General features: G+C 50.8%; 1 protein-coding gene across 1 annotated transcript; it reads left to right on the top strand.

Annotated features, from left to right (window-relative positions):
• Positions 1-10,954, top strand: LOC122128405 (CMRF35-like molecule 5). The gene is made up of 5 exons (XM_042702723.1): positions 1-192; positions 675-786; positions 2,707-3,048; positions 8,639-8,756; positions 10,728-10,954. The coding sequence occupies exons 1-5, from the start codon at positions 79-81 to the stop codon at positions 10,876-10,878; spliced, it is 837 nt and encodes a 278-aa protein (XP_042558657.1). The 5' UTR covers positions 1-78; the 3' UTR covers positions 10,879-10,954.
• Positions 10,955-11,757: the final 803 nt, after the last annotated feature.

The raw sequence follows: 11,757 nt of genomic DNA, 5'->3' as shown, positions 1-11,757 counted from the left end.
ACCAGCTGCAGTGGTGGGGTGGTGGCACCTGGCCTGAGGTCAGGAGTCAGGAGTCTGGCTTCTCCCGTGGGACTGGGCATGCGCCCTGAGTGCCAAGCCAGTGAAACCGGCCCTCCATCAGGGAAGCCCTTCTTCCAGACCCATGGCCTGAGTCCTACCCGGGCAGCAGTCCCCAGGCTCCTCAGTTCTTGGGTTTGTCTTTCTCCTCCTTATGGTCCCCATCCTGTCCTCTACCTCCTGCACTCTGTTGCAGTCTCCTCCCCTCCCTCCTCCTTCCTTCCTGTTCTCCTCCTCCTGCTCTTCTTCCTCCTCCCCTCCCTTCTCCCCTTCCTTCCCCTCCTTCTCTCCATCCTTCCATCCTCTCATTCCTCTTCCCTCCCCCTCCTCCCTGCTCCTCCTCTCCTCCTTCTCCTCGCCCCTCCGCATCCTCTCTTTCTCCCTTTCCTCCCCTTCCTTTTCCCATCCTTCCCTTCCTCTCCCTCCCGCCACCCCTATGGGGCCTGTCTCTCTCCTGTGCAAACCTAGTCTGCTCTCACCACATGCTGGAAGGTTCCATGCCATGGACTTGTCTTCTAGAGAAGGACATCTCCTTTCTCCTCAGATGCGACAGGGTGGAAGTAACGGAGGGAGACCCCTGAGGGGGATTCAGACAGCGTCTGCCATTTTCTCCACAGCTCGGGGGTCGAGGCCTTGAAGGGTGCTGGGCACCTGTCACCATGGAGACAGGAGATGGAACCACGTGGCTGTACCCTGCTCTGCTCCTCCTCCTCCTCCTCCTCCTCCCAGGTAAGTGGGGGCTCCAGTGGCAGAGGCTGGGCAGGAGACAGAGGCAGCCTATCCCGGGAAGCTCGCTAAGGGGCTGCGTTCTCAGTCATTCAGCAGCAGTTAGGTTCACTGGACCTGGCATGCGCTCTGGCAGGTCTTTTTTTTTTTTTTTTTCCATTTTTTTTTTTATTGTAAAGATACTATACAGAGGGTTACAGTTACCTGAGTGAGGTAATGAGTACACTTCCTCTTGAACATTGTTACCCCCTCCATTGTTTTCCCCCTACCATCCCCTCCCTCCCTCCCTTCCCCGAGGTTCTTTTTTTTTTTTTTTGATTGTGGTTAAGTGATTACATAATTTCCGGAAATTCACAGTATTGTGGAATAATGATGCTCATTTAAAGTCACAAGTTCATTCTAACTTTCCTGGAGCAAATTGTCTATCACAGTCTGTAACATATAACGGTGTTCACATGTTATATACCATATATGTGATCAGCAGCATGGGGATATTTAGTAGTGGTTCAACCAGATGAGTGGGAGTTCTTTGTTTCTTAAGTCCTGTTAGTTTTGTCGTATCACCTAACATTTTGGATTTAGCATCCACTTATCAGGGAGACCATGTACCGTTTGTCTCTTCATTCTTGGCTTACCTCGCTCAACATGATTCCTTCTAGCTCCATCCATTTCCCTGCAAATTCTGGCAGATCTTGCAGAAACGAACTAAAACCAAAACTAAGTGGAAACACCACCTTGTAGAGGCTGGTTTCTGTACCCTGACTATTCTATATGATTCATGAACCAATGAATAAAGGCATTTTTTAACAATTAGCTTTTCGCAGTACCAGGGTTGAGCTAAAGGCTTTGCTCTGGCTCAGCTGGGTTCAGTTGCACAAGGCAGGGGATGAGGACGACGGATCCTCGTCACTCCTTCCATTGTTTTCCACGCTTCCCCCTCCATCCCCAACCTCAAGTTCCACAGTTCAATTTTCGTAGTGTACATTGAATAATGACTATGTTTTCTCAATCTTCTTCCCTCCATTTTTTTTTTTTGGTGCCAGTCCTGGGGCTTAAACAGGGCCTGGGGGCTGAGCTTTTTGGCTGAAGCCCACCTCTCTACCACTGAAACACAGCTCTGCTTCCAGTGTGTTTGATGGTTCATTGGAGATAAGAATTTCTCAGGCTTTCCAGCCAGGGCTGGCTTGGAACCGCCATCCTCAGATCTCAGCCTCCTGAGTAGCTAGGATGACAGGCATGAGCCACTGGTGCCCGGATCTTTCCTCCTTTTTTTTTTTTTTTCTCTTTATGTGGTGCTGAGGAATTGAACCCAGGGCTTCATGCATGCAAGGCAAGCACTCTACCACTGAGCCACCTTCCCAGCCCTCTTTCCTCCTTTTTTGTGTGTTCCCCTTTCATTGCATTCCCTCCAAAAAACATAAGTTGGCTCTTACTGGGAATTTGAGAACAATTCATGGAGAAGATGGGGCCTGTGTGGAGGGGCCATAGCACAAGGAGGCCCGTTGGTGTCAGTCCATGGCATGGAACCTTCCAGCATGTGGTCAGAGCAGACTAGGTTTGCATAGGAGAGAGACAGGCCCCAGAGGGGTGGAGGGAGGGAGAGGAAGGGAAGGATGGGAAAAGGAAGGGGAGGAGAGGGAGGAAGAGAGGATGCAGAGGGGCGAGGAGAAGGAGGAGAGGAGGGGGAGGAGCAGGGAGGAGGAGGGAGAAGGAAGGGGAGAAGGGAATAGAGGGAGGAGCAGGGAGGAGGAGGTGGGGAGCAGAGAGGAGGAGGGAGAGAGAAGAGGAATGAGGGGATGGAAGGAAGGAGAGAAGGAGGGGAAGGAAGGCCAGTGGAAGGTTGAAGGGCAGCAGGATTGTCATGGCGTGGGGGTGCAGGTTGTCAGGGTGGGGCTGACAGGTGTATGGACTGGTGTGTTCCAGGCTGCTGCACTGCAGAAAGGGGTATCACTGGCCCTAGGACAGTGCGTGGCCCAGAGCAGGGCTCCCTGACCGTGCAGTGTGCATATGCTGCGTCGTGGAAGACCTACAACAAGTGGTGGTGTCAAGGCGCACGTTGGAGCAGCTGCGAGATCCTTGTTGAGACCAGCGCCAAAGAGCAGAAGGTGAGGAGGGGCCGTGTGTCCATCACGGACGACCAGACAAACTTTACAATCATGGTGACCATGGAGGATCTCAGGATGAGTGACGCAGATGTGTATTGGTGTGGAATCGAGAGAACTGGAATAGATCTTGGGGTCGAAGTTCAAGTGACAATTGACCCAGGTAAGATTTGTCCCTGAGATACCACTCATGGGAATTAGCTGTCCCTCAGCATGACCCTTCAGGGAGGGGGTTGAGTCCTGAGGTCTCAGGGGAGCTGGGCAGACCACGTGGGTTCGGGAGGGGCAGGGCTTCTCTTAAACAACCCTCCCTCACCGCCCAGAACCTTCTCCAGGGTGGCCTCCCACCTTCCTCTTCAAAGCCCAGGCCTGAGTCTAGTGCCATAGAGGAGAGGGTGATGGTCCCCAGCCCATGGACCAGAGAGACCCCCTTCCATGCTTCCCAGAGACCCCAGTCTTTGCTAATAGCTTTCAGTGCTGCCCAGGCTGTGTAAGCAAATGGCAGGTTCCAGACCACTACCTTCCCTGAATCTTCATAGACGAAGTGGAGATATCTTGATTAAGGGAAGTGTCAGTTTAGGTGAGGATGCCCAGAAAAGTATAGGCAAATAGAGAATATTAGAAACTAGAGTTACTGAATCCCAAACCACTAACTAAAAGAAGAAAGGGGGCCAGACGCCCGTGACCCACACTTGTCATCCTAGCTACTCAGGCTGAGATCTGAGGATCACGGTTCAAAGCCAGGCCGGGCAGGAAACTCCATGAGACTCTTAACTCCAATCAACCACCAGAAAACCGGAAGTGGCACTGTGGCTCAAGTGGTAGAGCACTCACCTTGATCTGAAGAGCAGAGGGACAGCGCCCAGGCCCAGAGTTCAAGCCCCAGGACCGACAAAAAAAAAAAAGAGAGAGAGAGAAGAAGAAGAAGAAGAAGAAGAAGAAAGGGTGCTTGGAGGCATAGGAAGGAAAGGAAAGAAGGAAGGAAACATCTTTGCTAAGTTGCGTGGAAACTTTCTCCTGGATCTTTCTTGTTGTCATTCTTTTTTTTTTTTTTAAATGCATTGTTTTTTGTTTTTCTCTTTTTCGTTCTTCATTTCCCTTCTGGCAAGACCCTCCCTCCAAACCAAACCACACCAAATCACACCACACCACACCACACCAAACTAACCATACCACAGCAAACCACACCAAACCACACCACACCAAACCACACCACACCACACCAAACTAACCATACCACAGCAAACCACACCAAACCACAGCACACCACGCCGAACCAAATGAAACCACACCACAGTGGTAGAAGAGTGTAACTATATGGAGAACAGCAAGCCTGGCTTGGAGAAAAGGCAACAATGAAGAACAGAGCAGGAATGTCCCTCTGTGTAGGGTAAGACAGGCCCAGCAGGGGGCACCTGTAGGTGCTGTGCAGTCCCAACTCACAAGCAAGACTTGAACATACAACCCCGTGAGAGGAACCTAAGCAAGCAAGAGGCAGAGAAGAGAACTGTGCTCCTTGTTTGTGGGTGAGGGAGCAGCAGTGGGGAATCACTCTTCTCCCCCATTGCATCTGGTATGAGTACGACTGAACATTTCTAACATTTCACCCCTGGGAATCCCAGGCTAACCCAGTGGTGTGACTGGGAAGGCTCTCGAAGTGCCACGCGCCTACCCCTAAGAGGCTGTCACTCATCGGTTGACTCTCCACACCCAAAGCCAAAGCCTTGAGCTGGAAACAAACAGGGCTCAGTTGGAACTTCCTTATAACTGAATGTACGTTGTCCCTAAGAGGACCAATCCCAAGACCCATGGGAATGTCCTGTCACCTATGGGAAAACCCAGCAGCAGGTGACTGACCAGAGCAGCACTGGTCTTTGCTGTCATCTCAAGGACACTGCTGGGACACACAGCATGCTGTGCGCGTTTTAGGGGAGACAGAGCGCTGGCTCTGTGGGTCTGTGCTCCAGCCAGGCTCCTCAGCAGGAACTGGGGCTGGAAGAGCGGAGGCAGTCAGCTGACGGAGCCCAGCGGTTGCCACTCTTACCCTCCATAGGGAAGAACATCTGAGTGCTTTGCTTCTTTTCTCTCTCTCTTTTCTTTCACCAGTAGCAGATTCCACCTCCCCTACATCTGTATTGTGCCCCTCCTTCCGATCTCTGTCCTCCCCGATGTTACCACGCTTCTCCACCGCTGAGCTGTGCGCCTTCGCGTGGGTGTGTTGGTGCCACAGTTACCACACGTCACGGGCCTTCGCTGTCTTCAGCATTCCATGCCTCTTCCTTTCCTTCCCTACTATTAACACCCAAGTTCTAACCGCCACACCCACTACTCTTTTTCTTCTTGTCCCCTACAGCTCCATACAAGAACCCTAGCCCCTGTGTATATAATACTTATAGTTGTGACCAATTGTACTCTACTATTTGTAAGTAGGTAATTAGGTCTTAAATTGGCAAATATATTAAAGCTGAGCTGTCTCCATGTCAGTGGTGAGACATGGCACAGCACACCCCAGCCGTTACCTGAAGACTCTAGATGACAAAAAAACCCCACAATTTGTGTTGAATAGAGTGAATTCCAACACTGCAATATGAGAAAACAACATCTCCAAAGTCAACAAGTGAACAACAACAAGGGATCAGAATGACAGTGAAATGGAAGAAACTCCATATGCGAAACCCAAAGCAATGATAAGAATGTTTAATGAAATCAACCAATGGCATTTATAAACACCTAAATGAATTCAAAGAGGCAGGTAAACGCCAAATGAATATCAAGTGAAGACAACAGCTAAGGAGCACAGAGAATACAGCTAAAATATATTAAAGAAGCCATAGAGGGGCTGGGAAGGGGGCTCAGTGGTAGAGCGCTGGCCTTGCATGCATGAGGCCCTGAGTTCCATTGCTCAGCACCACATAAGCAGAAAAAGCCGGAAGTGGCCTTGTGGCTCAAGTGGTAGAGCACTAGCCTTGAGCTGAAGAGCTGAGGGTCAGCGCCCAGGCCCAGAGTTCAGGCCCCACGACCGACCAAAAACAAAAGACATAGACAAACCCATTAATGAAGCAGGGAAGTCATTGCAAGACATGAAAAAAGGTTTCAAGAAAGAGATAGAAATCCTGTTAAATTTAAGCCTGGAGATGAAAGATAAGGAAATTCTCCAAGAGAGTAGATGTAAAGGAAGACAGAATTTCTGGGCTTGAAGATGGAGTAGTTATATAGTAGAAAGAACAGAATAAATATGGAATAAAGATCAAGGAAATATGAATTGAATCTGCAAGAACTTCAAGACTGTTTAAAAGACTAAACGTGGGAATAATGGAGTGAAGAGGAGATAACTAAAGGCACAGGAAACAGAGTCAACAGAGAACCTGCCAAAAACGTTCCTAATATTGAAAAAGAGAAGCCCATCCTGGTACAGGAGGCTTTTAGAAAACCCAGCAGACTGGAGCAGGAAAATATCCCTCCATGATGTGTAAGTACAGAGAATAAAGATACTGAAAACTGCCAGAAGGAAAAGCATGTCACTTACAATTTGGCATTCTTCTGAATAACGCCAAATTTCTCAACAAACACCTTAAAAGAAAGGGATGGAAATTAGGTATTTTGTTAAAAGTTATCAACTGCCCACTCAATACTCATCCTCATCCAGCAGAATAAATAAAAACATTCTATGATAAAGAAAAACAACTAAAATAATTTATCATCACTGAAGTAGCACTCCAGAAGATACAGAAAGACATCCTGTACACAGAAGAGAACATTAACATAAACTTGAAAAACTGGGGGAGGAAAATCCTACCAGAAAAGTAGATGAACACAGGAGGAGGAGAAAAGAACCTAACACTAAAATTGGAAGAAGAAGGGGGGAGGGGGGAGGAAGCCTGGCATTGCTACATTCCTTTTAATTTTCACATTCAGTTCTTCAAACAAAAAGCATGGAAGGATGAGTTCAATCTAAAAGCAAGATCTGACCAACTCTTGTCTACAAGAAACACACCTATTGGACAACAACAAAAAACAAAACAAAACAAAAAAATGCTTGCTTAAACAGAAAGGTTGGCAAAAAAACCAAAAAGTCTTGCAAGCAAATGGATCCTGAAGTAACCAGAAGTAGCTATTCTCATATCTAATAAAGTAGGCAGAGGGGCTGGGAAGGTGGCCTAGTGGTAGAGGTAGAGCGCTTGCCTTGCATGTATGAAGCCCTGGGTTCGATTCCCCAGCACCACATAAGCAAAAAGAAAAAAAAGCCGGAAGTGGCGCTGTGGCTCAAGTGGTAGAGTGCTAGCCTTGAGCTGAAGAGCTGAGGGACAGCGCCCAGGCCCAGAGTTCAGGCCCCACGACCGGACCCCCCAAATAAAGTAGGCAGAATAAAAATTAGAAAAGGTAAGGAAAGTCACTATACATTGATAAAGGGAACTCTCTGTCCAGATGATACAGCAATTCTTAACATATATGCAACGAATATCAGTCTACTCAACTATGGTTTTCTTTTTTGCAAAAAAAAAAAAAAAGCTTTGTACAGTCTAGAGACTAAATAAAAGTATTCAAGAAAGCTTCCCCCACCCGCGGCCCCATGGGTCATGAAGATTGGATTCTGGGCTTGGGTGCTGTCTCTGAGCTCTTCAGCCTAAGGTGAGTGCTCTACCACTTAAGCCACAGCACCACTTCTGGTTTTCTGGTGGTTAATTGGAGATGAGAGTCTCACGGGCTTTTCTGCCTAGGCTGGCTTTGAACCTCAATCCTTAGATCTCAGCCTCCTAAATAGCTAGGATTTCAGGTGTGAGCCACCAATGCCCAGCTATAAGGAAGCTTTTTATTGGGCTTAAAAACATGCATAGAAGCATGCACAATGATAGTAAGAGATTTCAATAACCCATTCTCACCAATAGATAGGCCATCCAGCCCCCCGATACATACTCTTCCATGGCCGTGCCTCTGTGCTCCTTGAGATCTTTGCATGTGTCCATACTTCTAGTAAGGGACCCAGCCAGATTGCATTAGACTCTCTCTAAGGATATTAACATAATTGTCTCATTAACTCCCTATCCAGATATAATTGTGTTGTGAGACATAAGAGTTAGAATTACAATGTATGACCAGGGGACCATGACCCCTGGGCTTCTCAGAGGCTGAGAGGGGACAGAACAGGTGCTGGGAGCTAGCCTCCACCAAGACAGAGATCCAGAAAAGAGTGAACCCGGCCTGAAGGCCTCACACACACCGGTGAGCGTGTTGGGTATGGGACACAGGGCTAAATGGATTATTGTGAATTGTCTCTTTAATTTGCCCCTCAGAAATTCTTTTTGTGAGTACACCACTCCTGGGGCTTGCACCCAGAGCCAGGGTGCTGTCCCTTAGCTTTTTTTTTTTAACTTAAGGCTAACATTTTACCACTCGAGCCACGGCTCCACTTCTGGCTTCATTGTAGCTAAGAATCTCAGACTTTCCTACCTGGGCTGGCTTTGAACCATGATCCTCAGATCTCAGCCTCCTGAGTAGCCAGGACTATAGGCATGAGGCATCATTGCCCAGCTAATTCATTTTTCTTTGGAAAAGAACTAGTGAAATACTTTAGCTGATCACCAGTTTGCTTGGCTATCATCTCAAACTGATTTACAGCAACATTTGTTACAGTACCAAAGCTTTGGGATGCTGTTAACACAGTAATTAGAGGAAAATTTATAGCACTAAAATGCCTTTAGGCTATACCCAGAACTGGGCTGTCCATGGAATGCACTGTGTTCTGCTCTGTTTAGCCTCAGAACACTTGAACACGGTCATGACAACCACAGTAATCTATCTGTCGTCCACGCCTTCAAGCCTTAAGACAACCAACGGTGACCAACCAGTGACTGGCAGCGGCCCCGACGCCCGGTAAGTCAGCGGGGTCCTGCAGCCCTTTCCCACTGTTGTCAGAGAAACCACAGGGCACCCAGGAATCCTGGAATTCAGATAAACAACCAATCTTCTTCTTCTTTTTTTTTTAATATCCCAAGCATTTCCTGGGACATACTTATGCTTACTTATACATAGTGTATATCAGCTGGGCACCAGTGGCTCACGCCTGTAATCCTAGCTACTCAGGAAGCTGAGATCTGAGGATCACGGTTCAATGCCAGACTGGGCAGGAAAGTTTTTGAGACTCTTATCTCCAATGAACCACCAGAAAACTGGAAGTGATGCTGTGGCTCAAGTGGTAGAGCGCTAGCCTTGAGCTGAAGAGCTGAGGGACAGCGCCCAGGCCCAGAGTTCAAGCCCCACGACCGGGGGGGGGGGGGGGGGGGGGGGGGGGAGGGGGAGGGTGACAGGGGGAGCGGAGGGGGGGGACCAGGGGGAGCGAGTGGGGGCATGTCATTTCTCCAAATACCCAATCTCCTTGAGCATCTTGTCATTTCATCGGTTAAAGCTGGTAGCTTTGTCTTGTGGGTGTCCTCAGACTAGACGCATCCTCAGGGCAGCGGTCAGCTTTGACTACACACAGACAGGGTCTTTAGTTAGGTAGCTGGAGAGGAGACTGAGTACCACCTGCGGTCTCTCTCCTACATGCCCCTAGGGGGCAGGGCAGAGCATCAGGGTTTGCCTGTGGAGGATTGAGATCTGCTCTTCCACCCATTCCAGCCAAGGACCAAGTGTCACGGTCCCAGGCCTCCCCTCCCACTTCCCGCGCGGGGCCTGGGGTGTGGGGAAGTGGTCTGGGGGCAGTGGGGAAGTTCTCACTCTTCCAACCTGGCTGAGGGCTGTAGCATTCCAACCTGATGCACCTCACCCAGGACGGTGACCAAAGTTGCAGCTCAAATGCCACCAGCACCCGCGGGCTGGCCTGCTAGACGTCCACCCTCAGCCTGCTTCATTCAAGCGCGGCCACAACGCAGGCCAGACCTCCCTCCCTGCATCCCTTCAGCCAAGGCAGAAATCCGTCTCTCAGGCTCCTTCCGGGGTCTTGCTGGTTCCCTCTCCAGTCTGACTGTTCCCTGGAACCCCTCAGCCTTGAGTGAAGCAGACACAGCTGAAGTCTGCCACCTTTGGCAGTGGACAGGTTTTAGCTGTTGGGAGACAGAAGGGGTGAGACTGCAGCGGCGCAGTAGGACAGCCCCAGAGCGCGCAGAGCACGAAGAAAGGGCGCCCCCGGGGCGATGTTCAGGGAATTAGATGTCTGGCCTGTCAGGCGGCCTCTCCTCCACCTCCCAAGAACAAGTGCCATCTCGTCGTGACTCGGCCTGCATGTAGAGTTGCACCTGCACTGGCTCTCTGAAATCTAACCACGAGCTGAACATGGCCTCCTGCTGTGCAGAGGGAGAAAACAAGATGACCCAGAAGGAGATGCAGGATGCTGGCGAGGTGGCGGATGGAGAGTCAGTACTGTTCAGGGCCTTTTAGACCTATGGTCAGGGATCACACACACACACACACACACACACACAGAGCAGCAGGTGGCAATCCATGGGGGAGAGGGTTGGAGCAGAGGTAGAGCATTTTGGGGTGAGGTGTCCGGGAAGCTTTCAGGTCTGCCATGAGGCTGGGAGGGACCACCTGGCTGGAGAACATGGCCCAAACCAAGGTAGAAAGGACCGCGATTGAATAGAATAGGTGAAAGGGGCTCATTGCAGGCCAGCCCAATGGACAGGGCAATTGCTGAAGACAAAGAGGGGGTGACCGTCAGGCCAAATGTACTAGGAACCAGCAGCACCTAAGGTCTAGCCCGCAGACAGCTTGACTGCGACCCTCCCATGCTTCCGGGCTCCCAGGTTTGTTCCTACCTGGCCAGGGATGCCAGGATCTGCACACAGGGAGACCCAAGACCTCTGCCCCAGGGGGCAGCTCACTTCCTGCCGCTGTCCCCTGCAGATCCCTACTGAGCAGCGTCCACTTCCTGCTGCTGGTCTTCCTGAAGGTGCCCCTGTTTCTGAGCATGCTCAGTGCTGTCCTCTGGGTGAACAGGCCTCAGAGGAGCTCGAAGTGGAGGGAGAGCCAGCAAGATATGAACCAGTGGTCCTGATGCCCACCTGTGCCCTCCAGCATGGAGAAGACCCTCCTGTAGAAGACACAACCTCCTCCTCCTCCTCCTCCTGCTCTTCCTCCTCCTCCTCCTCCTCTTCCTCCTCCTCCTCTTCCTCTTCCTCCTCCTCTTTTGTTGTGGGGCTTGAACTCAGGGCCTGGGCACTGTCCCTGAGCTCGTTTGCTGAAGGCGAGCACTCTACCACTTTGAGCCACAGCGCCACTTCTGGTTTTCTGGTGGTTTATTGAAGATAGGAGTCTCATGGCCTTTGCTGCCCAGGCTGGCTTTGAACCATGATCCTCAGATCTCAGACTCCTGAGTAGCTAGTATGACAGGTGTGAGCCACTGGTGCCCAGCTGACAAACCATTTTTAGGCAGAGCTGTGACTGGCTTCTGGAAGAGTCTTCAGTGCTCCCTCCTGAAGCCACGACACCCAGGCGCTGTGGGACTGACTGGCTCCGGCTCCCTTTCCTCGGAGGCGAGGTCTGCCTGGGCCCGGACTCCCCCCAAGGCCTCCAGGACAGTGGGAACACAAGGAGAGGACGCGGCTGCTCCCTGGGGCTCTGGCTCCGTGGAGGACGCCTGTCATCCCAAGTCTCTGGGTCGCCTGCAATGTGAGTGGCTTCTTCGAGCAGAGCTCCAGGGCTGGCAGCCAATGGCAGCCTTCTACTGCCCGGGGGGAGGAGCCAGTGCATCCCCCTCCTCCTGGGCCCCAGGGCCTGGCGGTGAGAAGGGACGCCTCCCTTTCTGCTGCTTTTGTCTGGGGCAGATGGGAGACCCGGAGTCACCCCCAAACAGAAGAGGAGATCAGCTGTAGCCTAGGCTAGCTGGGGGGGGGGGCGGGGGGAGGGACTAGCTTGGAGATGACTTTTGGAGAGC

The sequence above is a fragment of the Dipodomys spectabilis genome, unplaced genomic scaffold, assembly GCF_019054845.1.
Source record: "Dipodomys spectabilis isolate Male_0828 unplaced genomic scaffold, ASM1905484v1 ptg000329l, whole genome shotgun sequence".
In the NCBI taxonomy this organism is placed as follows: Eukaryota; Metazoa; Chordata; class Mammalia; order Rodentia; family Heteromyidae; genus Dipodomys; species Dipodomys spectabilis.
This window is presented reverse-complemented; position numbering and strand designations above follow the sequence as displayed.